General features: G+C 40.5%; 1 protein-coding gene across 4 annotated transcripts in view; it reads left to right on the forward strand.

The window, feature by feature from the left end:
* cxxc5a (CXXC finger protein 5a) overlaps positions 1–19,190 on the forward strand; it is a 31,318-nt gene extending 12,128 nt beyond the window's left edge. For 3 of the 4 annotated variants that reach the window (XM_082140760.1, XM_082140758.1, XM_082140759.1), the window contains exons 2-3: positions 5,694–6,724; positions 18,016–19,190. In XM_082140760.1, the coding sequence (XP_081996886.1) occupies positions 5,918–6,724; positions 18,016–18,060 (852 nt within the window). In that variant the 5' untranslated portion in view covers positions 5,694–5,917 and the 3' untranslated portion in view covers positions 18,061–19,190. The remainder of the gene's footprint in view (positions 1–5,693; positions 6,725–18,015) is intronic. The other variant, XM_082140761.1, reaches the window with a different exon arrangement.
* Positions 19,191–27,268: the final 8,078 nt, after the last annotated feature.

A 27,268-nucleotide genomic window follows, 5' to 3' on the forward strand; every position in this document is an offset into this window, starting at 1 on the left:
GCAAAAAAAAAAAAAAAAAAATTTTGCCGTCAATGCTCGCTCTGTCAGTTCCCTGAAAAGGCGACTGCAGATGTGTATTTTTGCAGCCAACGAGCGCGTTGTACAACCCGCTCGCCTGCACCCAAGCACCGTTTCTATGGTTTCCGTGTGTCACTACCTCCATTCTCACACATTTCTCTGGAAAATGTCAATATTGCAGTGGACGAGTCTATTGTAATACACGCACACCTGCAAACAAACGCCAGCGTGTTGACGCTCTCTGTTACTATGGCAACTTCTCGCTCGTTCAGTTCCAGTAAATGCGACTGTTCCAGTGTATTCTGCAGTAAATAAGTCGGCGACACAGCCCGCTTGCCTGCACACAAACGCCGCTTTACGGCTACCCAGATAAATCCCATAGAGTGTATTTTCTGGTGTTCCGGCCACGGCCGATGGTGTTATGAGTGTAGACAAAATGCCCAGTGCTCATTCCTACACAGAAACACAGCCCGTCACACAGGGCTCGCGCACATGAAATCGACCCAGATCGATTGCGCATTAAATGTGGTAAATGTGCCCACTGCCCAGTGCCCACAAACACTACGTTCTGCATGTCTCAAGGTTTCTGTAAAACGAAACCAACATGCATTCGCTCTGCTCAGGCAGACAATGCTCTCAGTGTTGTAAATGTGCCCGCTATCCCACGCCCACATTCAAACATGGACATGACAGGTCTTACGGGACTCGCCCAGCCCTCCCCCTCTCGATTGACCACCGCAGAGGAGTCGAGCGCGGGCAATCTGCCCGCTGTTATCAGCGCGCCCCCTGCCTCAAATGTCATAAGCGCGACGCTTATGTTGCAGCACACTGAAGCCCCTCTGTCGCTGAGCGACCAGAGCGCGCTTCGCATTCAACCCCTAGCCATTCGTGCAAACGCATGGGCAAGGCTACCCGGGGTTTCGAAGTGGGTGCTAGACATTATAGAAAGAGGCTATTCGCTACAGTTCGGTCGACGCCCGCAACGCAAAGCGGCGCGAATCGATACTACGGTGAAAAAGGAAGTAGCACACCTACTTCGGGCCGAAATAGCGAAGTTACTGAGCAAAGGGGCTATAGAACCCCTATCACAAGCTCAGAGCGAAGGGGGCATGTACAGCAGATATTTTCTGGTACCAAAAAAAAAAAAAAAAAAAAGACGGGGGTCTCAGACCCATTTTAGATCTAAGACGACTAAACAAAGTACTTCTGAAACGACGGTTCAGAATGCTCTCGACCAAGAAAATCCTCTCGCAAATTTGCCAAGGGGACTGGTTCGTGTCGATAGATCTGAAAGACGCTTATTTTCAAATACAAATAGCGTCACGTCACAGGCGATTTTTGAGATTCGCCTTCGAGGGCCAGGCATATCAGTTCACAGTCCTGCCATTCGGCCTATCCCTGGCACCTCGCGTATTCACGATGTGCATGGATGCAGCGCTCGCACCCCTCAGGCTCCGAGGCATACGAGTGCTGAATTATTTGGACGATTGGCTGGTTCTAGCTCGATCACAGTCGGAGCTCATAGAACACAGGACCATATTACTCGATCACCTCGAGAATTTAGGTCTCACAGTCAATTGGGCAAAGAGTTCACTGTCTCCCAGTCAGAAAATATCTTTTCTGGGCACAGATCTGGACTCGCTGTCTATGACAGCACAGCTGTCGCCGCAGCGCAGACTAAGTATTCAGCGCATGACAGAGATTTTTTCGCCACGGCACTTTAGTCCCGCTCAAAAAGTTTCAAAGGATGCTGGGTCTCATGGCTTCAGCATCCTCAGTGCTTCAGCTGGGTCTGCTTCGCATGCGCCCGCTGCAGTATTGGTTGAAAGCGCGCGCCGCGCAGAGCTTGGACCTCGCGCGCCTCAAGGTCGATCAGAAATGCGTCGCAGCTCTGAAACCCTGGACAGTGACCGACTGGTACCGGTCAGGTGTAAGCCTGGGGACTTCCTTGAGTGTGAAGGTGGTGTCTACGGACGCCTCAACCTCGGGATGGGGAGCGCTGCTCGAGGGCAGACCGTTATTCGGCCAGTGGTCGGAACGGGAAAAGCTTCTGCATATAAACTGCCTGGAAATGATGGCAGTCGACAACGCGCTGAGGCGTTTTTTGTCCCCAGATAAAAAGACACCACGTCTTGGTCCGTTCGGACAACATGTCAGTGGTGGCTTATATAAATCACCAAGGAGGTATCAGATCCAGAATCCTTCACAGGCTGACGGAACGCCTCCTGGTCTGGGCTCAGCACAACCTGCGCTCGCTCAGGGCAGCGTATGTGCCCGGCCATCTGTATGTGGGACCAGACAGACTGTCCAGAAACAATCTGCCGACAGGAGAATGGTCTTTACATCCACAGACAGTCAAAATGCTATGGAGGACATTTGGCAGAGCGGAAATAGACCTATTTGCGTCTCAAGAGAACGCTCATTGTCAGGAATTCTTCTCCAAGAGCAGGGATGCGCTGGCTCACGCTGGCCCCGCTGCCCGCTCTATGCGTTTCCCCCTGTCACGCTCCTACCCCAGGTGTTAGAGCGAATCAGGGAGAGTGGATGCCCAGTGCTACTCGTCGCCCCATTTTGGACAAACCAAGTCTGGTTTCCAGTCCTGAGGCAGCTGACGAGTACCGCCCCGTGGCCGATACCGGTGAGGAGGGATCTCCTCTCGCAGGCGAACGGCTCGATCTGGCATCCTCGCCCGGAGCTTTGGTCCCTACATGTGTGGGCCATCAACGGGTACCCATTAACCTCCCAGCGGGAGTGTTAAACACGATCACGCAGGCTAGAGCTCCATCTACGAGGCGGCTCTATTCCTCAAAAGGGTCTGTGTTCACTAGCTGGTGTACAGCGAGTGGCACTTCACCCTCACGCTGTGGGGTGCCGGAGGTTCTCTCCTTTTTACAAGAGCTTCTGGATAAGGGCAGAACCCCATCCACGCTCAAAGTTTATGTGGCGGCCATAGCAGCGTTCGCTGAACCACCGCTTGGCCAGTCATTAGGAAGGAACGATCTGGTAATTCGCTTCCTTAGAGGAGCTAAGAGGCTGAACCCGCCCAGACCACCCTCAGTTCCCGTTTGGGACCTTTCCACGGTTCTGGAAGCCATGAAAGGTGCCCCATTCGAGCCAATACAGTCAATAGACCTGAAACCCTTGTCTTTCAAAACAGTGTTTCTTCTGGCTCTCGCTTCAGTGAAGCGCATAGGGGATTTGCAAGCGCTCTCAGCGAGCACGACGTGTATGGAGTTTGGGCCGAATGACTCGAGAGTCATACTCAAACCAAAGCACGGATATGTTCCTAAATCCCTCAACACACCGTTTAGGGCACAGGTTATCTCCCTGTCGGCCCTGCCGGTATCTGAGGAGGAAGGGGACGCAGGCTTCCTTTGCCCGGTCAGGGCGTTAAGAGCCTTTGTGTCTCGCTCATCTGTTTTCAGACAGACGGAGCAGCTCTCTGTTTTGTTCAGCTGACGTTCTAAGGGACTAGCTGCGTCAAAACAGAGTCTATCCAGGTGGATAGTTGATGCTATAGCGCTAGCTTACACATCCAAGGGCCTGCAATGCCCGATAGGTTTCAAAGCGCACTCCACAAGAGGTATGGCCTCGTCGCGGGCTTGGTCCAGTGGGATTGCCTTGCAAGATATCTGTAGGGCGGCAGGCTGGGCCTCCCCGTCTACATTTATAAGGTTTTATAACCTCGAGGTTCCCGCTTTGCAAGCTAGGTTGCTCTCGGTTTAATTTTTCAGTATTGCCCGCCCGATGCTGTCGGCTCGGGATGCTGAAACTGCTAGAGCGTCGATCACTGATCGCCTATATGCTTCTGTGGGCAGTACGTAAGTCCCCCATATTTACCAGTCCAGGCTGAGTTCGCCCTGGCTGTGTGGAACACTTGATATAACATGCTCTTATCAGAGCTCAATATTACAGGAATGATGCTATTCTAGCCCCTCTTCCCGGATTCTCTGTGAGTCCCTTGTGATTAGGCACTGTATGAGCCCCGGGCACCTGCCCTTGGGACTTTAGTGTTATGTCTCAAGCACGCACGGCGTTTTACATTGTGTTCCCCTAGCGTAAGATATCTTACGCAAGTACGAGAGACCTCTCGTAAGAGAACGTACTCGGTTACTAACGTAACCTCGGTTCTCTCTAGAAGAGGGAACGAGTACTTGCGTATCTTGCCGTGCATGCGTCATGTTCTGATTCGCTTCAGCGATGAAAAACTGACCAAACCAGCCTCTCTGGGCCGTATTTATAGCCCTGGCCCCACCCGATTTCGGCGGGACATGACGTAATGGGCGCGAAGCGCCCTCATTGGTTCTGACGTCATGAGGAGCCTCTATCGATAGGCTGGTGCAGTTGCCGCAGAGCAGCCAATGGGCGCGCGAGCTGTCTCGCCCATGTCTGCATGCTGCTGCAATGCGTTTTACATTATTGCAAAATTAAGGATAATTTTTGGCTTCAATATCTCGAGGAAAAGAGGTTTTCCCCTAGCGTAAGATATCTTACGCAAGTACTCGTTCCCTCTTCTAGAGAGAACCGAGGTTACGTTAGTAACCGAGTACGTTTTTTGATCCGTTGCACCCCTAGTTGAATCCTATACAGAGAGAGAGAAGAAAAACAAAGTAGTTTTTATTTATGTCTGTTTTTATTTGTATTTATCAAAAATGTGGATATAATACATCAAGAAGTGGGGTCTTGCAGAAAAAGCAAGACATTTTTTTGTCTGTTTAGAGAAATATCTAAATTAGCACATAGTAAAAGAAGTAATTCAACAATAGATTGCTGATGTCATCATTTAGGGACACAAATGGCACCTGTTTTGTAGAATGACCTCTTTATATTTTCATAACAAGTGTAGTATCTACCTGTATATGTGATTAGAGATTATTTAGGTTATCGATTAAGCAAAAATAAAGTGGCAGTGAAATATGTAGCAGATGTATACATATGAATGCCTACAAAAATGTGTACATATGGGACAGTAATGCCCTGCCTGCACCCTTCAGAGTACTTGTGCTCGGCCCTTCAAAATGAGTACATACTACATAGTATTAACCCTGTACTCCCACTGTTACTGCAGTGAATAAAGGAACAGACAGGTGATCAGGTTTGTGCTTGCCCAGCTGACCTCAAACTTTTAAAAGTGATCTAAATTACTTAATTCATTAGAAGTTTGACTTGCACTTGCCAAAGACATATTGATTTATTTTCACAAAAGTTGATGTTATTCATTTTCTATAACACATACGCTGATAAAGAGAAGTTAATGGGTTCAAGTTTACTGTACAGTATGTTGCACTGTCTTCTGTCTCATGTCATCTTTTACACAAGCAGTGAGTCTCGCTTTTCTTAAAAGCTAATTGTGAAAATGATTTCATGGTTTTGTTTTTTGCTTTTTTTATTATTCAGGGTGCTTTTTATCACATCGTCTGGCTGTCCCTACTGTTCATTTCTGTCTCATTTTTGCTTTTACTCCTTCTAAATAGCGTTTGAAGATAAATGTACATATTGATTTCTCAGGCACAGTAGGGGCATCGGTACAGCACTCAATAAAATGTTGGAGCCATGCGAAAGAAAGGTTCTCACTGTTCACAGCCGCTGCTTTTTTTGTTGTCAAGGTCTCTTTTAAACATCAGAACGCTTTCAACATCTTTCCGTCTCTCTCTCCTTCTGTCTTTGTGCCTTAGTTTACAGGTTGCCGGCGGAAAGATGTGGATGAGGGCTGAAGTCTAGAGCTGAGGGCATCGGAGTCTGCCTGCCATTGGCCGGCCATTTCGCCCGTTACGGGGAGGCTCCACCCTCACCTGGGAACTGAACGGATCTCGAACGCTGCCTGGCTCCTCCCTCGGCAGCCCCCGCCCCCTCCCCAACCCCGCCCCCCCCTCCCGAGCTCACACCCCGGGGCTGGACCATGTCTGGCAGGCAGCCGGAGGGTAGCCGGACACCCAAGGCCCAGGACCAGGACACGGACCAGGACTGCGGGGAGGACAGCCCCGTCATCGAACGCCGCAACCGGAGCGGCATCATCAGCGAGCCCCTCAGCAAGAGCCTGAAGAGGTCTCGCACCCTCTCGCAGTACACCGCCGCATGCCCCCAGACCGCCAACGGACTGAAACACAACGGCCAGGCAAAGAGCCACACGGCCAAGCCCCAGCCCGCCCAGCAGCAGCCGCAGCAGCCTTCCGCCTCGGCCTTGGTGTCGAGCAAGCTGGACCGGACCCTGGAGCAGGTGTTGGAGGGACAGAACGGCCTGTTGCACTTTGCCCAGGCAGCTGCGCTGCTAAAGCGGGCGGGCATGGAGCACATGCTGCTGCCAGGGGGAATGGGAGTGGGCGTGGGCGGGGGCGAGGTTGGGACGGTTGACCTGGAGGGGGCGTCGGTGGCCGACGCGGTCGGGGGTCACACAGACTTCCCGTACGGCGTGGGCGGCGGCTTCCCCTTCAACCCGGGGCTCTTCATCATGACGCCAGCCGGAGTCTTCCTGGCTGACAGCGCACTGCACATGGCCGGCTTGACGGAGTACCCAGTGCAAAGCGAGCTAGCCTCCGCGATTAGCTCCGGAAAGAAGAAAAGGAAACGCTGTGGGATGTGTCCACCTTGCCGGCGCAGGATTAACTGCGAGCAGTGCAGCAGTTGCCGGAACCGCAAGACGGGCCACCAGATCTGCAAGTTCCGCAAGTGCGAGGAGCTCAAGAAGAAACCGTCTGCTGCACTGGAGGTAAACGATACTGAGACTCTGTGAGCTTTATTAATTCCTTTGCTTGTGTTCACTAATATTACAGAGGAAATGTTTTGTGGCCAGAAAGCATAATAACATTTGTTGCTTCAAATTTGGGTGAACTTTGTACTCAATGGCGGTGTTGAGAGAGCCTCTGCTGAGGGTTAGGCTGGGAGATGAGGCTTTGGGGTGACAGGTGGCACTGACAGTAGTGGGGGAGGGAGATACGGCCAGACATGCACCATGGGGTTTGTTCTAATCTGCCCCCCACTGCGGCATCACGTCACTCTTCCCACATCATGCCTCTGTGACACTACTAGGACACTCCTAAGAGACATGACGCCCTCCGGTGTGGCTGCTTTTATAGGTCCCTGCGGTTTTACAGATAGATGCTGATTTTGTTAAGATCAAGAATCGTAGCGAGTTTCTTCAACCCGTTGGTATGTTTGAGGATGTAGCGGTGGGCATGATGTGGACGTATTTGTGTATGTGTTTTTATGTACGACGTAATCCATCTGGCTATAGGGCTGTCATCTGGAGCACCAGGTGTCAGTGACGAACAGCCCACCCCCTACTCTCTCTCATCAGTTGTGGCTGATGGTTCTCCAAACTTATTACAGAGTGTCAATAGTGTTTGAATTATGGCAGACGAATTTGGCGGATTATTTATTTTGAAGTCATCATGAAATTAAAATGAACCCCATTTACTTAATGCACATTCCTGGACTCATTGTGAATGATCAGTGCATGCTATTCCAGAGAAAATGGGAACACTTTACACTACTGTTCGATTTATTAACATTATTTATATTAATGCATTTGGTATAATGAACTAACAATAAACAACAATTTTACAGCATTCATTAGTTACACTAGTTTATATTCAACAATGTTAATTTATAAATATTAGTGCTGTCAAATCGATTAATCACAATTAATCAATTCTAAAATAAAAGTTTGTTTATAATATACACACATATATATATATATATATATATATATATACATACAGTGTGTATATATATATATATATATATGTATATATACATATATATGTGTGTGTGTGTGTGTGTGTGTGTGTGCACGTGTCTGTCTGTTTGTATACACACACACACACACACACACACACACACACACACACACACACACACACACACACACACACACACACACATATATATGCCTACATATGTTAGTGTGTGCACACAAATGCACACATATAAATATAATAGTATATATACACATATGTTATATAAACACAAACTTATGTTATAACTGATTAATCGTGATTAATCGATTTGACAGCACTAATAAATATACTATTGTTCATTGTTAAAAAGTCATTAACCTTGATTTAAAAAAAAATGCTATAAACAGTAAACATATTTTTCATTGTTAATTCATATTAGCAATTGCATTAATTAGTGTTTACTTAATGAACCTCATTTTAAAGTGTTTCATGTTTGACACTTTTAAAATTTGGTCTCTTATGCTCACCAAGGCTTCGTTTATCAAGAGTACAGTAAAAAGTAAAACCAGCAATATTGTGAAACTTTACACTTTAAAATAACGGTTTTCTAATTTAAAATATCATTCACATGATCCTTCAGAAATCATTCTAACATGCTGATTTGGTGCCCAAGAAACATTTCGTATTATTGAAAACAGTTAGTGGTGCTTTACATTTTTGTGGAAAACATGATACATTTTTGGATTCTTTGATGAATAGAAAGTTCAAAAGAACAGCATTTATTTGAAATATAAATCTTTTTGTAACATAGTAAATGTATTTACTGTCAGTTTTTGAGAAACTTTGTGTCCTTGCTGAAAAAAGTATTTGTTTACTTCAAAAGAAAAACTCTTACTGACACCAAACTTTTCAATAGTGGTGTACCTATTTTTGCATAGTTTTCATTTTGGCTTTTCATGATCGCAATGGATGAAACCAAGTCCCCTCTACATTGTGTTCTTGATGAATATCCTGTTTCACTGACATTACAAGTGAAATGGGTTGTGAACAGCATTTCAGATATACTTTAATTTTAACGTATTAATAGAAGCACAACACAAAGCTTTACATTAACATATTAATATTTCACTATCTCACTGTTTTCACCGCTCTTATTGGTACCAAGATAGTTTGCTTGTTTCCAAGGTCTTACACCTGGAAATTAAATATATATAATTAACAATTCTGATATAAAAGTTCATAAGCATTCTTAAATATATCAGTAGTTTAACAAGAATTGATCGGTTGAGCTGGACTTTCCTATAAAAAAATATCTATTCACTTGTATCTCCAGTTATTATAATTTTTCTCTCTTCACGTTCTCATGTTTGATGTTTCTGTGCCTAAATATGTATTTGGCTCTTTTTGGTTAAAAAAGGGACAAATGATTAAATTAGTTTGAAGGTAGTCATGCCTCCTTTCTGTTTCTATATCATAGGAAGAGGTTTTGGATTTGTCCATTTGATGTCTTCCACAGAAATAAAACCTTTAAATCAATATTTTTTGTTTTGTTTGTTGATTACAGACCCATCATTGAAACACCTTTCGTAAGATAAGAATAATAACGGCGGGGTGATGCTGTGTCACTAACGTTTCAGTCATTAAAAATGGTTTGATAATTCCACGGCACGTCTGCTTCCCCAGCTGTCCAGTCAGTGTGGAGTCAAACAAGGTCACGTCTGATGGCGTCTCAGGGAGCCCCTGTGATTAAAATGTGTCTAAAACATAACGCGCTGCCGGTTTATGGTTTCTTAAATAGATATTAATATGAGCGCCTTTCATGATGGGAATAGTTTTGCACTAAGCGTCTGAGATGTGCTACACCTGCTGTTTTATTGCTACTTGACGGAGTTGAAACAGAACTGTGGAAACCAAATCAAGCACAACTTTTGATCCGTGTTTCTTTTTTGAAAGTGAATTTGTGAATACAAGTTAAATTGCTAGTTGTTTTATGTTGTTGGCCATGGATTATTGCCAGGTTAGAGCATTTTGGCTAGTTTTACATGTTTGCTAAAAAGAAAATGTGTTAAAGTCTGATTGTTTACATTTTGTAGACCAGGTCATCATACTGTATATAATACAAAATACAGTAACATGTTGATTCATGCTGCTTTTTTGGAAGTGAATTTGTGAATACGAATTAAATAACTAGCTTTTGTGTTGTTGGCTATAAAAATCACTCTTCACTTGGCTAGTTTTGCGTGACTGATAAATAGAAAAATGTGAACAATTAAAGTCTAATTGTTTGAAATTTGTGTAGTTTCTATGCACTTTTGTACACAAATCTACTACAAAACATACTGAGAAATCTAAAAATCAGGATTTCAGTTTATCAGTGTAATGCTTTTGATAGTACTGCCACTGTTTTGGACAGAATTTATACTTATTCCCAGCAAAAATAACACTGGTTCTGATAAGAGAATAACTTGTCCTGCATGCATCTATTTGCATGCATCTATTCTATACCAAGTTTGTCTAGCTGGTTAGGTAAGTTAAGAAGCCTGGTTGGGACACCAGTACACCAGCATTACATGAGGATCATCAACATACAAATATGTTTTGTTTGCTGGTGAACTGGTGTTCCCACCAGACTTGTTAACTAGCTTGACCGGCAGATTTACCTGGTCAGTGAGTCTTTCACCAGTACAATTTTGCCATTTTGAATCCCATCATCATGAATTTGATCATGAAATCCAGTTTATCAGCATCTTAACTAACTTAACCAGCAAGACTAACTTGGCCAACCAGCTTCATGCAGGCTGACCAGTTTGACCTGTAAGGTTTTATTGTTTAGACCTCATATTGTCTCATTAGCATTGATTACAGCATGGAATCAATCTTAGTATGTGAGTCTTAACTAGCTTAACCAGACTAGACTAACTTGGTCACTTCTTCATGCAGGCTGACCAGTTTCACCAGTAAAGTTTTATCATTTAGACCGCTTAGCATCTCATCACCATTAATTAAAACATAAAATCCTATCCATCAGCATGGGATTCATAACTAATTTAACCAACAAGACTATTTTTCTCAGCCAGCTTCATGCAGGCAGACCAGTTTCACCAGTAACGTTTTCCAGTTTAGACCACTTTAATAACATCTCATCACCATTAATTAGAATATGGAGTCCTGTCAATCAGCATGCGATTCTAAACTAACTTTATCAGTAAGACTAACCTGGCCAACAAGCATCATGCAGGCAGACTAGTTGCACCAGTTAAGTTTTGTTGTATAGACTGCTTATCATCTCATCACCATCAAAAAGAAGATGGCGTCTTATCTATCAGCATGGGAGTCTTAACTAGCTTAACCAGCAATACTTTGTATTGTATTGGTGTGTATACGGTAAAGTAACTGCATGTGCTTTGTGTGTGTGTTTAAGAAGGTACAGACAGGGAGTGATCTTGCAGTACTGGGTGTTTTGCAGCTTTCACGGTGCATTGCTGGCATCTCAGAGAGAGCCATAAAAACAGAGGGGAGAGTGAGGGGGGAGGTAGTGTGCAGACCGTCAAGGCCTTTGCCACCTCACACCTCACTGACTGGAGATGTGGGGAATTATTTTAGGAAGCCTGCGTCTGAATGGAAATAAAAGAAGCACGGGAGAATTAGGAGCGTGAGGCTCGTCGGACTAACGTTCACGTTCACTCCATGCGTGACTGCTTGCTTGTTTCAGATGTGGTAATGCACGTAAATGGGATTGCTTGTTAGTGTTTGTTAGGTATTTAAGTATTTGTGAGGATACTGCGAGAAACTGTTCTTGCATTAAAAATGCTGTTCTAACATATCTTATATATATAGTCCTGTCAGTGTGTTTAATACATTTTTTAACTTTTTAAAAAGGGGGGGGGGGGCGGGGGGGGGGGACATAGCCCACTCATCAGATGGTCAGGATGGAAGTCAGCTGACTGACCAGCTTCAACCTGGAACCACTTACAATATCTTTTTTTATCAGCACAAGGTTGCGTTTGTGGACAAAAATGGTTAAAAAAAAGAAGAAAATAAATAATTATTTATTTATTATAAAGTTACAAAAAGTTTGCTTTAAAGGAACACTCCACCGTTTTTTGAAATAGGGCTTATTCACCTTCTTTCCCACATTTAGATAGGTGGGCAAATGCATTTTTGTCTCAGTGCATGCATTGTTTTAGTTTGACAGGGTCGGCGTGAGCTTAGCTTAGCATAATGAATGGAATCATTTGTTGCCAGCTAGCATGTCCTGAATAAAAGTGATATATAAAAAAAAAACCCTACCTAATTACTTCTTGTGGCCTGCGTATTCACAACAAGCACAAATAGCGATGCAGATTAACACTAGGCGATTTCCTAGGCAGATATTGACTTATATATTAAGGACTATATTAGGGGGAAGCACAGGCGAAGCACTGCTACTTGGGCGTGATATCTCTGCGCCCAAATAGCAGTGCTTCGCCTGTGCTTCCCCCTAATATAGTCCCAAGTCAAAATCTGCATAGGAAATCGCCTAGTGTTAATCTGCATCGCTATTTGTACTTGTTGTGAATACGCAGGCCACAAGAAGTAATTAGGTGGGTTTTTTTTTTTTTTTATATCACTTTTACTCAGGACATGCTAGCTGGCAACAAAGGATTCCATTCATTATGCTAAGCTAAGCTAGCGCCAACCCTGTCAAACTAAAACAATGCATGCACTGAGACAAAAATGCATTTGCCCACCTATCTAAATGTAGGAAAGAAGGTGAATAAGCCCTATTTCAAAAAACGGTGGAGTGTTCCTTTAAGGTTAATCGTAGTATACTGTTAAAAGTGGTGACATTAAAAAGATCTAATCCTAACAATGACTTTCAGTAGTGTAATCGGTAACACTTTACAATAAAGTTCATTAATTAGTTCATATATTAACTAACATGAACTAACAATGAGAAATACATCTGTTACTGTATTTGTTAATCTTTGTTAACGTTAGTGAATAAAAATACATTCATTCATTGTTTGTTCGTGTTATTTCACATTACATTAACTAATGTTAACAAGATTTTAATAATGTATTAGTAAATGTTGAAACAAACATATATATATGCTTAATAAATGCTGTATACGTGCAGGTAATTATTAGTTCATGCTAACTAATATAGTTAACCTTATTGTAAAGTGTTACTCTGTAATCTAATGTAGTCAAGTTTATTTAATTACATTCAGTAATTTGTACCCAGAAGTGAGCTATACCTGACCAGATCTCCCAAAACCTCCTTTTGGGGATGTCCTCATTTGTAAAAACAGTATAAAAGTCAAGTAAATAACATTTTTTGTTGTTGTTGTTTTAATGTAGAATGGTCCTGTTAGGGTTAGTTTTAGGGTGTGTATTTATAACTAGCTTTATATATAAACCATAGATGTCTATGCAATTTCATTTACATAGCAAAGTAAATGTGTGTTTGTTTCTCATGACAGTCTCATTAAAGAGTGAAGGGTTGATTTGAGATGATTGTGGTATCAGTGCTCTGAAAGAGGGAGATGGTCTCGCCTCGTCTTGGTATGCGCACACAGAGAGAAGCTGTCACCCTGCACCACTATCTGACACCCCGACACACACACATTCACTCACTCACTCACACACACACACACACACACACACACACACACACACACACACACACACACACACACACACACACACACACACACACACACACACACACACACACAGCAAAGGTATACATGACCACAGGGCTGCATATACCACACACACATAAAGACATGGAAAGCAACGGACAGATTTTTGGCTTTCTGAAAAAGGGTCCAAACGGGACAAAATCTTATATCACTGTATGAGAAATTCTACAGTGAATCACATTATTGGTTTAGGTCAGAATTTAGTTCTTTTTGCTATAAATTCAACAAAACAGTATATGTATATTAAATACACTGTAAAATGTGATCATTTGACTTAACTTAAAAAAGTGAGGAAACCCCGTTGAGGAAACACACTTCATGCGTAATTGGAAAAAAAAAGTTATGTGGAATTGTCAAGTTAACATAACTTAATTTTTTTTAGTTACGCATTAAGTTTATTAACTTAATAAATTTAAGGCAATGGGTTTCCTTTTTTAAGTTAAGTCAACTGATCACTTTTTAAAGTGTAAGGTAATGCTTTTGTTATATATATATTTGAGTGAAATAATCTTTTTTAATAATGAAAGACACTTTGATGGAAAAATATAAATTTATCCTTCAATCCGCAATTTTTAGCTCAGGCTATCGAACGGAAACATTGAAACTGCTCTCTTGTCCCCTCAGGTCAGTAATACAGCGCCAGTGTATCACTGACCTGTGAAAACTGAACCCTCAGCAGATTGGAGCATAGAACGTATTCATAGGAAAATCAATAAACACAGATTAAGTTGGTGGATCTTTTGGTTGACACCTTCAGGAATGATGACCTTGGAAACGCATGAATACAGGGGGTTAAAGGTTGTGGGTCAGGCGGCATAATGGTCGTCTGTGAGCTAGGCTTCTGAAAGAGGATTGGGCGTTAGGGTCACTTCTAGTGGGGTAGTCACAAGCTAAAGGTCACAACCAGAGAATTCTCAGGGGCTCGTGTGCAAGAAACACCCACAGTGCTGAGTTTGAATTTCACATGTGGTCATTAGTGGGCTCTTTGCATTGTTTGGAAATGAGTGTTTACTCAAATGTAGGTCTCAAAATTAAGCAGGAGCAGGAAATGCAACTTATAACAAAGAGAATATTTAGCTAATCTCAACATTATGGCTTTTTTGAGCAAGTATCCGATTTTTGGCTACACTTTACAATGAGGTATCTTTTGTTAACATTAGTTAATGTATTAACTAACATTAACCAACAGTGAGCAATATATTCGTACGGTATTTATTAACTTTTTTTAATGTTAGTTATGCTCATGTTAAGGTTAGTACACAGTGCATTAACTATATTAACTTTTTATCTTAAAAATGTATTAGTTAATGTAGAGATTAACATTAACATTGTTTGTTCATGTTAACTAATGTAATAAACTAACATTAGCTAATAAAATCTTATTGTAAAGTGTTACTAGATTGTTCCACATTTTACCACAAATATGATAAATAAATATTTTTAGTAAAAAAAAAGAATTGTTGTCAGAAAAAGTGATTATGTATTTTATTATCAGTTAGAAATAACTATAATGTAACTCCATGGCAAATATAAACCGATTCAAAAAAAAAATAATGGAATTTGATTTCATGTTGTTTATCATTCAAAAGTTACTCAATTGACTGCATTAAATTGATCCAAAAAAGTGGCAGTTAAAACATTTATAATGTTACAAAATTTTATTTCAGATAAATGCTGGTCTTTTGAACTTTCTATTCGTCAAAGAATTCTGAAAAAATTTATCATGGTTTCCACAAAAAAAATATTAAAGCTGAAAATTCAGTCTATTTTGTATCTCAGAAAGCTACAGTTAAATTACTGTAACACTCCTCCTGTAACATTGCCTTGCTGTAACACTCAAATAAGTATAAAGATATATAGCATATAAATACTGGGCAATATAGTGCATTTATAACTATGTTTATTAATATACTTTTGTATTGAATGAAACTTAGCCCATCTTCAATCCGTTTTCACTGAGCTTGTTGCAATGCATTCTGGGATTGTCTTCTCCATAAAGAAAAATTGGTCACACTTTGTATTAGGTGTCTTTAACTACTATGTATACTTACAAAAACAATGTACTTATTGTGTCCATGTTGTTTTGCTATTGAGGTGGGATACAAGTAATAGGGACAGGTTCAGTGTTATGGGTAAGTTTAAGGGGTAAGGAAAAGGTCAACAGTGATGTAATTACAGAAATTAATTGCATATGTAATTATATGCAGGTATTTTTTAAATATAAGTAAAATGTAAAAACATGTATGCACACAGTAAGTGCATTGTAACAAATTATGAATATAAATGTTAGTACATAGTAGTTAAGGGCACCTGATATAACATGCCTTGCATTTTGGTGTCTGACATGCTATATTCTTACTCAGCCACAAGAGGTTATTGTATTTACAAAATAAGGATCACACACCCTCCAAAGTAAAGAAAATGACTTCTAAAAATATGTTGTCTCCTCCAAGAAATTCTTGAAATACTTGATTTACAACATGATATTAGGAAGTGCTAAACCCATTAAAGTGTTCAGAGTTAACATCTGCCCAGCTGTTGTCGTGGGAACACTCTAGTTTAGTGCCTTAAGTCTGGCCCATATATTTCTATGTGTTTGAGTTTTTAAACGTTGTCTGTCTTAGTTTGTCTCATTGAGGAACACTTGAATGATATTGAGTGTGAGTGTGTGGGCTGGTGCACATGTGATCATGTGAGCGGGGATGTGTTTTGCGCCCATGGCTTGGACTATTGCTGGCGAACGTGTGAGATTCTGTGCCGCAGTAGCATTGCACTGTTGGGGGGGGGCTGAGGGGGGGGTGAACTACGTCTGTCCTGCAATGTCTGAGCTTCAGCCCCCTTCAACTTTAACGTCGCCTCACAAGGCTTCTTGCTTTTCCTCAGCTGGCCCGTTCTCAGTGCCCACCTGAGTCCCGCTGCAGATGCCAAACCGACAGACGTGCAGCACAGAAAGAATACAGAGAGACAGTGAGATATAAAGAGGCCATAGCGAGAGCAGTGTGGTGGGTGCTCGACGTGACTGCGTGGTGTCTAAATAATGAATGTGGCGTATCGGGTTTCACGTGGAGCCAGGGCCATGGCCCATGGCTGGAGAGGAGGAGGGGGCAGGAAAGACAGAACAGGGAAGGAAAGGGGGAGAAGAAGGAATTAGATGAATCACACTGCCTCAGAGGAGAGCAAAAGGATGTGAAACAACCAATGTCTGTGTATTTCTGTATTTTCAACTGGAACTATTTTCTGATAGCAGAAATGTTGAATTAAACAACATAATTTTGTTCATTTGAAGACTTGCTGAAAGCTTGTCCTGTGTTGATGTAATTTCTATCAAAACAGGAAGTTTAAGCAGGAGATATCAAAGACCTCATCTCCTTTAGTTAGGCTTCCCTGCATCCAAATATGCATACTTCCCTAGGTGAAAAACAGTATTTGAAGAGAGTAGTATATCTGAATTAGTAGTATTCCTAAAATAGTAGGTGAAAAATATTTGATGGCCTACAACTTCCGGTGAGATTCTGAAGTGCGCATCCAATGGACACTTTACTATCCCATGAGGCGACAAGAGAGGATTTGTGAAAGGCACAACTGACTCTGTAGGTCACATGACAAAGAGTGAAAATATAGCAGATATAGTATGTCCAGATTTTGTTCATACTACTCACTTTTGTACTATTATAGATTGACTTTAAGTTGCAAAGTTTGTACCTACTAAGTATGCGATTTCTGAAGCACCCTGTGAGACACAATGCTAGTCAGATGCAGATGGTATTAGGAGGCGGGGCATTTCGTTCTAGAGAGCATTTGATTGGACAAAAATCTGTGTAGTGTAGGATGAGTCATCAGTATTTTTGCATGCGAGTATACCCAGTGTGTCCAGTGCCTAGTTCTTGTTTTGTCTAGTTGTGTCCATGATGTGCAAATAACATTACGGAAAGAAGTTACACAAGGGCGGTCTTACACAAGAATAGTCAAAAGTGGAGCCTGAGAAATAAGAAAATACTGGGGGCTCGTCCGGGATATTCCTCAGAAAGAAGGGACCGAAAATCATCTGACTTCATTAATCGTCATCAATATATTTGTTCCATTATCTTAAAAGAGAAAGCTGATGCTGTGTCTGAAATCTTGACTATCTGAGTAGGTACTACATTTGAATTTACTTCACGATCTTTAAAAAGTATGCTCTGTATAGTATGAATATGGATAGTATGAATGAAGTTCGGATGTTCTACATCCACAATGTTGTTATTGTCACATGACCTACCAGAAGTTGCATTGTGTTGCTTCAATGCCATTCATAAAGTGCACATTTTAGAATCTCGGTAGTAAGTCATCTGGAGACTTTCTGCCTACGGTTTTTCGAACATATTACTGTTTTGGCATACTGTTTTTTTCACATACTAAAGAGTAGGGAAGTATTCAATTTCGGAAACAGCGCAAGTTTCTTATGCATATATCGTACACTAGCATATAGTTGGCTTTAAAAATAACACATGGACTAAAGGCCACAAAACGCGAATTCTTTTCCCCAGGGTCTTTAACATATCTACATCTGTATGTGTTTTTCATCCAAACCACACTCTACTAAATGCACCCCATTTCTGCCCCCCTCCCCCCATTTCTCTTTCTCTTTCTCTAAGAAGGTAATGCTGCCGACGGGCGCGGCGTTCCGGTGGTTCCAGTAGGACTGTGACCTTTGACCTCCACCCAAAGCTCTGCCATCAAGTGCAATGCCAACTCTCGCTTGGATCATCTCGGGCACCAACACTGGCTGACAAACAAAAACTATGTGAAAAAAAGAGAAATACAAGACAAATATTAAAAAAAAACTTCATCACAAGATACAGAACAATAAAACAACAATACAAAAGAATCAAACGAGTAATGGATGCACCTACTTATTCCTTGAACCAAAAATTAAACATAAATAAAAATATCTATGGCAACTTTCATTCCCTTTTATATGTTTCCATTTTGGTACCTTTTTGTCCCTTTTCCAGCAGATTTTTTCTGTGGCTTAGACATGGAACTGTTCATTGACAAACAGAAATGGCGGACTCAGTGTGGACAATCAACAAAATTTCTGTGTTTGGTGTTAATGTTGTTCACGTGTGGAAAGATACAGTACTTGTGTAGAGAATGTAAATTTTACGGCTATATTTTAAAATTAGTGGCTAATGGCAAGCACTATTGTAATTTAGGACCATTGTTCTTACTGAAAAACTGTATTTTATGATTGTTTCTTTTTTTTTAGTTTGATTTCAATTTATAGTTTCAAAAACTGATCATTGTTTGTCTTTCAAGGGAAAAGTAAATATTCCAAAATCTACAAATACAGTTTTCTGAATAAACAAATATGCATCATCAAAAACCCTAATCTGATGACAACGTAATTGGAAGATAACATTTTCATTGTTTATGTAGCGTTGTTACTACTGGATGCTCCAAACTTTAAATATTTCAGTTTGTTTTACTGTATACTGGCAGCCTTTTGTTATATTATGTCAGATTACATCATATCATGTCACGTTATATCACGTGGAATCACGTTCCACGTGATGTTACGTTATATTACAGATCGTCACATTATTGTTCTCAGTGTAAAAGTCTGAATTTTTACGGAGCCCTCCACAGCACTTGCTCGGCTCAATCAAACGCACTGAACGATTTAACTTTTGTTTTGTTTCGTTTTGTTTTCATGACATTGCCGGTAGCTACATCTTTTTAAAAAAAAGCAGCAATGTTTGTATTGGATTAGAACTATGGACTGGTTTTGTGAATAAAAACAAATGCATGTATTTGTGTCGAAAATTTACAGCTCTGATGTCTGTCTATTTGCATGTTTTTTAAGAAGCCGCTACAAACGTACAAAAAAACAAAAAAAAATATTATAACAATATGGAAATGTTCGCAGAATCCTCTAGGTTGTTCCCTTTTCCATTCAAACAGTAAAATAAAAAGCAATGGGACAAGATATGTCATATTGAGATGCGATAAATATGTTTTATCAAGAGTCTTTGATTTCTTCATCTTCTTCTATGATGTGATGTCTGAAACACTTTGCCGTATAAGAATGACAGTGAAGAACAATGTACTGCTGGGTTTAGCTGTGGCCCACTTATCTTAATATCACTTGCATTCCTTCGTACAGTACAGTCTGACATTTAAAGGTAAAAAACACAATTAAAAGACAATGAATTATTGATACTCAGCCAACGTCTCTGACCGACAGTCTGTGAAAGCTAATCAGGAGTAAGGTAATGTGAAGTTAAGGCTATTTTGGCAAGGCACAAACACCTTTTGAGCTTTATGTGCTGCAGATCACCACACAAAAGAGTACATGGGACGGCTGCCTCATTCACATGGATTTTTGGGCTTTACATGGGTATAACCCTTCAAAGATGGACACCTGCTAGCTATAAAATTACTTATCTATGCCTGTTGACATGGCAAACTTTAAAGCAGAACATAGTAAGAAAAAAATCTAGAAAACAGGAAAGGTACCAGTAAGTTTCTGTCGTTAACACAACGCAATGTGTAATTCAAAATACATGAAATCAATATGAAAAATTCCTTCATATTAACAGTACATTGGACTGTATTATTATGGGAGTAGGAACAATTTGATAAAGCATTCTAAGAGGAGTATTTTTTTCCTTAAGCACAATGTTTTTTTTTTTTATTTGATTGGAATGAATGGAATGTATGTTCAGATGAGAGATCATATTGGCACCCTACATGACCGGGACCACCGTTGACTAGAAGGAAGTATAATACTTAATGTAGCAAACTTTTTAACGACTGGTAAGGGGAGTGAAATAGCCTCAAATAGCTATTGCAGCAGCCGAGTTAATTGCAGATTTGAAAGGGGGACTGAGATGAAAGACGGCGGACCGAAGCCCCCCTAAATAGGTTCAAGCGATGCCTATGGGACCCACTGAGTAATGAGACTTTGAAAAGTAATGATTAACTCAAAATAAATGCAGAAATTGCAATCGTCGTTACGCCCCTGCACGCATGAAACACCTTTGGCCTACCACAAATATGAACTAATAAAAGGTAATAGTGAAAATTTACGACTAAGTAAGACAGGTGGAAGTAAAAGCATGCGGTTTGTGCGAACGCTAGAGTAAAGCGTCATGAGGTGGAGGTACCAGCTGCAGGCCTGAAGAGCTGGATAGAGTCCTCAGTGCCGTAATGAGCCCAGGTCTGTGGTGCAGTCATCAGAGCAGGATCTGTAATGAGCCACAGTCTCGGGTGGAGGCCCAGTTTGGTGGGGTTTGTGTAAAAGTGTGTATATCTGCGGGTGTTTATGTGAGAGAGACTGAAAGAAGTAGAGCTCGAAAGAGAGAGAGAATGTTCCCAGCTCCCCCCTGGTGACAGCGATGGGCCAGTGCCATGGCCACGGCGCTGGAAGGAAGCTGAGGCTCTGCATTATTAATGTGCGCCGCGGCGTCCTCGACTCTTCCCAGCCGCACAGCTCACTGCCCGTCCTGCCATCACAGAGGGAGAGAGAAAAAGAGAGAGAGAGAGAGAGGTGTGTGTATGGGGGGTGTAGATAAAGAAAGCAAGAGAGGGGAGGTGGTGTGCCTGTGCCTGTTATGAATGCACTGGTGTGTGTGTGTGTTGGGGTGAAGAAACAATGTTTTTTGTCTTTTGGTCAGTGTGAATATATATGTGCCCGAGAGAGAACACAGTTTTCAGCCAATATATATACAGGCACAAAAAAAAAAACCTGCATATATATCTACGTGTGCTGAATAAACACAGTTTTCTGTCTAAAATTGAGTACACCATTTCAGGAAAAAAGTGTTATAGAGTTATGCTCATTGCGTTCCAACAATACTGACACGTTGCTATAAAGTTACTCATTTCTGTTAGCATAAACCCTCTTATAGATGCAAATGAAATGCTAAATGAGGCAGAAAAAGTTACTTTGCCAAAGTGTTATAAGCCATGAACCAAACCAACCAGCTGCGAGGAATTATAACATTACAAACTTTCATTTGAAGCGAAGAATTTGAAAATCTGACAAAAAATACAAAGGTACAACATTGTATACATGAGGGAACATTGAAACCATGAAACATCGCAAATAATTAAGTTAAAAATGATTTATAAAACTATTAATTGATTATATCTTTTGAAACAATATATTTTAAGTTTATTGCAAAATATGCTTGTATATACAAATGTTTAGGTATTTTGACAGCATAGCAAGACTTGATTACGTCATTTGCGGTAATGACTTCTGTTGCACTCTGACTTCAAGTTTGCACTCAGATTTGCTTCCATCCGATCAACAACCGATGGGGATGTACGTCACTATAAGAAGAAAAGATCCGTCTCTACTTTCATTACAACTCGACTTTAGAGAGGTACAATGTTTGAATCGGCAACACTGTTCATATGAGGTTGGTTAGGCCCAAGTTTAGGCCTAATATATTATATCTGGTGAAAGCTCTTAGCATCAGTTATCATTCCCATTCATTTCAATGGCAGTTGACATTTATGCATTCGACAGATGCTTTGAAAGATATACAGTACATTCAAGGAATACAATACATTCAGGACCATTGCACGTTTAATACGTACTCAGTTACACAAACTTTTAGCCATGTTGAATGATCAATCTATAACCTAACACTCGTTTCAGCATATTTCATGTTAGAATTTTAATATCCCTCCAAAAAAAATGGTCACTGGTAAAACATTTAGTATAATTTAATGAATTTATTGCTAAAAAATAAAAAAAATAAGTTAGAATACATGGCCACTTTTGAATGGCTGTCAATGGAGAAACATGTTTTTGCTTGCATAATGGTGTATCCTGATAAAAAAGCTGGTCTTAGCTGGTTTTGCATTCTGGCTAAGCAGGTCGATCTGGTTTAGTGGTCATCAAGCTGGTCTCCCAGCCAGATCAGCTGAACAGTGCTCAAAACCCCTAAAAAAACCAGCTGACAGGTCAATCTGACCAGACCAAGAGACCAGCAAACAAGCTTAGGCTAGTTTATGATGCTTTTTTTAGCAGGATAGTTATGGCATACCCGCAGGGGCGAAGAGATGAAGCTAATAAGCCAAACTTTGTCCCTTGTGGTGTTGAGTATCAAAGTCCCTTTCAAGGAAAGTCTGTTAACTCGACGGCCATATTTGCAACGCCTCCAGGCAGAAAATTTGAACATCCAAGACCAAGTTTCATCTACTTAAATGGAGGAATCCTGAAATCTCAAAAACTACTTGCCAAACTCGCATTTAAAAACATATTTGAAATCAGCAACAAAATCTGACATGAACTGTCCCCTAAATGTTGTTTCTTATGCTCAAATATTGTAAAAAAAAAAAAAAAAGCATATTTTTCAGGCTAGATCAGCCAATGCGCATGTGCAGTCCTTAAGCACGCGTCTCAGGACTGCATCCGGCTGCATCCGAAATCGCATTCTATATAGTAGGGGAATAAAAGTACGTGACAAAAGAAGTATGTCAGAATTCACAGAACTCATAAAATAGTAGGCAAAAAGAACCCAGATGACCTACTTCTTCCAGCGAGTTTATGAAGTGTGTATATGATGGGCATTTTATTATCCCATGAGGCCACAGGAGAGGATTTGTGAATGGCAGTGAAGCGACACAACTGACGCTGGTAGGTCACGTGATAATGACAGCTTGATGGATGTGGTACTTCCAGATTACATTCATACTACACACACTCATACACTTCTTTAGCGGTCGTGAAGTAATTACTTATTAAAAATAAATACCTATTCAATAGAGTAGAGTAGCCACTGTTTTTATAGCAAGCGGAGCTTCTAACGGCAGCTGCAGTGACACAATGACTTTGCCAATCAACGATTGGCTCTTTTATTTAGAAGTTGGGACTTCTTAATAATATTATTTAGAAGGTTCCGCCTTATTGCGCGTTGCACTTTCTCTTATTCATAGGTAATATGAGTGCACTGTCTTTGCATATCTAAAGTCTTCGGGGTAAGTCAGTTATCTTGGCCATCTTCTTGGTTTCTATTCAAGAACAGCTTTTATCTACATGAACGTTGAAATACTCAGACACATATATTTAGCCTCTTTAGCTCAAATCATGCAAAAAAGAAAAGAAAAAAGAAGCTAACATGTACAAGCGTTCTAGAGAAAAAATGCAAACAATGCTTTTAAATCAGAGGATTCACCCAAAAATGAAAATTCTGTAATAATTTATTCACCTTCATACCGTTTCAAACCCATAAGACTTTTGTTCATCTCCGAAACACAAATGAAGATATTTTAATGAAATCTGAGAGATTTCTGTCCCTCCATTGACAGTCTACGCAACTACCACTTTGTCACTTCAAAAAGTTCATAAAGAGATCGTAAAATTAATCCATATGAATAAGCGGTTTAGTCCAAATTCTCTGAAAAGACACAGTCACTTTATATGATCAACAGATTTAATTTAGGCTTTTATTCACATAAACGTTCATTAACGCACATATCAGTTATGGTAAACGAAAGCTCAAGCATGTTTGCTTGACATGCAAGAACCAATAAGGTTCATTCTCATGTGTTACGCAGCACGTTTGAGCTTCCGCAAGAACCAATGAGGTTCATTCTCTTGTGTTACACATGTGGTTCAAGCATCAAGCCGGTTCGGTTGAACTTCTGTTTATGTTTTCTAATCAATGTTTATATGTGAATAAAAGCCTGAAGTCAATCTGTTCTTCATATAAAGTGATCAAGTCTCTTCAGAAAATTTGGACTAAAATTTAACTAACAAAAGTGATTTGCTCTTTTAACTGATAGGCGGTACTTCCTGTCCTACAGCCGCCATACAAAACCTTGCAATTTCATCCATTTGTTTGTTTCATAGTTGGGTTGCGATTAGTAGTAGAGTAGGTTAGCATTAGATGTTGCAGTTGTGTGCATGTAGGAGTACAGAGCTAAAGGCGAGTATGTGGTTATTCATGAAGCTGTAGATGCTTCAACAAGGTGGAAGGCTTCTGGGAAGATTCTTCGAGCATATTGTGGGCATTCATGATATGTCAGTGAGGTTGTGGTGGGCAAACTAGTACCGGACATTTCGGTGGATGGTGAGGTAGGGTTAATCACGCTTCTATGGAGTGGAAGGTCAGGGTGCCGAGCAGACCTGTCACAGTGGGAGAATCCTAGAATCTTATCACCGCCACACAGACATGCAACCGCGCTGATCTGCTCACCCTCACGGCCAACACGCGTGCCCTTCCCCCAGCCCCACGCTCGCTTCCTCGCCACGGCCCGAGCCAAGACAACAGCGACAGCCAGCAGAGCCCAATAACCCTGCTGGACCGCTTTGCTGGAGACGTTCAGCGCTACATACAGGCAAACAAGAACGGGCAGAATATCAAAGCCTAATGCATAATCGGTAATTGATTCCAAGATCACTAATGTAAATTGGATCATCTCATGTACACAACATTTTCTAACACTTCGGAAGGTGCTATATCTAAGATTTTATCTCAAATGTGAAAGTTGGTGCATCACTAGCAGCACCAAAAGACGAAATAAGCCTACAATTGGTTTACTTACCTCAGCATATTAATCGGGGATAAAATAATCTATATTAACTGAACAAAATGTTAATTTATTAATATATTTAATTGTATTATATATTAATATAATACATTTTTATTATTATCTCTTAGTAAAATAATAAAAAATAGTTAATAGTCTTTTTAATAGTTAAAAAGAAACAAGCCTGAGCCATGTTGAATGATCAATCTATAACCTAACACTCGTTTCAGCACATTTCATGTTACAATTTTAATATCCCTCCAAAAAAATGGTCACTGGTAAAACATTTAGTATAATTTAATGAATTTATTGCTGCTCAAAAAAAACCCAAGTTAGAATACATGGCCACTTTTGAATAGCTGTCAATGGAGAAACATATTTTTGCTTGCATAATGGTGTAGCCTGATAAAAAAGCTGGTCTTAGCTGGTTTTGCATTCTGGCTAAGCAGGTCAATCTGGTTTAGTGGTCTTCAAGGTGGTCTCCCAGCCAGATCAGCTGAACAGTGCTCAAAACCCCTAAAAAACCAGCTGACAGGTCAGTCCGACCAGACCAAGAGACCAGCAAACAAGCTTAGGCTAGTTTATGATGGTTTTCTTGCAGGATAGTTATGGCGACCGCTTTGCTGGAGACGTTCAGCGCTACACACAGGCAAACAAGAACGGGCAGAATATCAAAGTCTAATGCAAAATCGGTAATTGATTCCAAAATCACTAATGTAAATTGGATCATTTCATGTACACAACATTTTCTAACACTTCAGAAGGTGCTATATCTAAGATTTTTTGTAAAAGATCTTGGGTATGTAAATGTCCAAATATAATAAATGAAGAAAAATGCTCATTATAAGAATGAAGTTCTTGGAATTTAATTATTATTATTTCTTAGAAAAATAATTAAAAGTAGTTAATAGTCTTTTTAGTCTGTGTTGTATTTACTTTAATTATGATTTTCTATTATGATGTTGGTTTCTTTGTACTGTAAACCCCCTCGAAAATGAGATGGTTCATCTCAAGGGGCTATCCTTGAAAATAAAGAAATAAATAATAGTTAAAAAGAAACAAACCCGCTTTACTGCCTTTTAATATGTGAATCTTTTGTCAGTGAATTAAATAATGTAAAATATCATGCAGTGCAATTCCCAATACGTAATATTTTTTAATGAATAATTTGGGTAACACTTTATTTTGATGGTCCCTTTTGAACATTCTGTTGACCATAAGTAACTTTGCAACTACATGTCAACTAACTCTCATTAAACTATTAGTAGATGTCTGCTTAATATCTGCTAATTATTTATTATGACGGTCCTCCAACAGACATTCTACTGACTTTAAGTGACTTTACAACTACATGTCAACTTATTCTAACCCCAACCCTACCAGTCTACTAATACTCTACTAACACTCTAATGAGAGTTAGTAGACATGTTGGTGCAATGTTACTTATAGCCAACAGAATGTGTTAAAAGGAACCATCAAAATTTCTTACTCTTTTTTTATGAAAAATATATCAAAATAAAATTTGTGAGTTAAAACAAGAAATAATTATCAGCCACTTTTTTTCTTATTTTAAGATTAAACTCACTAAACTAACTTATTTTACCCCAGAAAACCATTTTCAGTGAATAACTAACATAAATTCAGAAGAGTACATTTCTAAAAATATGTCAGGTGGCAACCAGATTTTTAAAAATAACTTTTCTTTGTCATGAACTCCCTTAACGACCCAAAATTATTCAAAAAGTGACACTGACCACCGTGATTATTATATTGAACATTTCTTCATCTGTAACTGAATTAGAAGTGCGGATCTCAGCAGCGACCTTACCCGGCTTTTCTCCTCAGGGTGTGGAAGAGTGAGAGGAAGAGAAGCTCCAGTGCAATGGGAGGCAGAACGCCTGAGGGCCTGGGTGAGGCGTGAATGAGCAAACCCAATGAGCTTCTGCAGTGGAGGAAGACACGTCGCCATCCCTCTGAAGATCTCCACCCTTACCAACACTCACCAGTGTACATAAAAATACCCCTCCAAACCATAGCACACAATATCTGCCAGGCAGCTGTTTCACAATTTGGTGAGTTTCTCCGTGAAACACGGCACCAGAATATGTTCACATCTTAGGTGAGCTGACAGATGTCTCCTCAGACAGGTACCCGTCTCGTAAACAATGACAGGTATAGGCATTGTTTTATTACAGTACATGCATTAGACATGTATTGCCTAGGGTGCATGTGGTAGATGTACATGCTATAAGGGCACATGACACTCTAGTGTATGAATTTTCAATAAAATTGACACATTTCTACCCACCTACTGCTCTATAGGGAATAATAGCATGATATGAAAACGAAGCTATTGCA

Source organism: Leuciscus leuciscus, assembly GCF_965113295.1.
Source record: "Leuciscus leuciscus genome assembly, chromosome: 16".
Taxonomy (NCBI): Eukaryota; Metazoa; Chordata; class Actinopteri; order Cypriniformes; family Leuciscidae; genus Leuciscus; species Leuciscus leuciscus.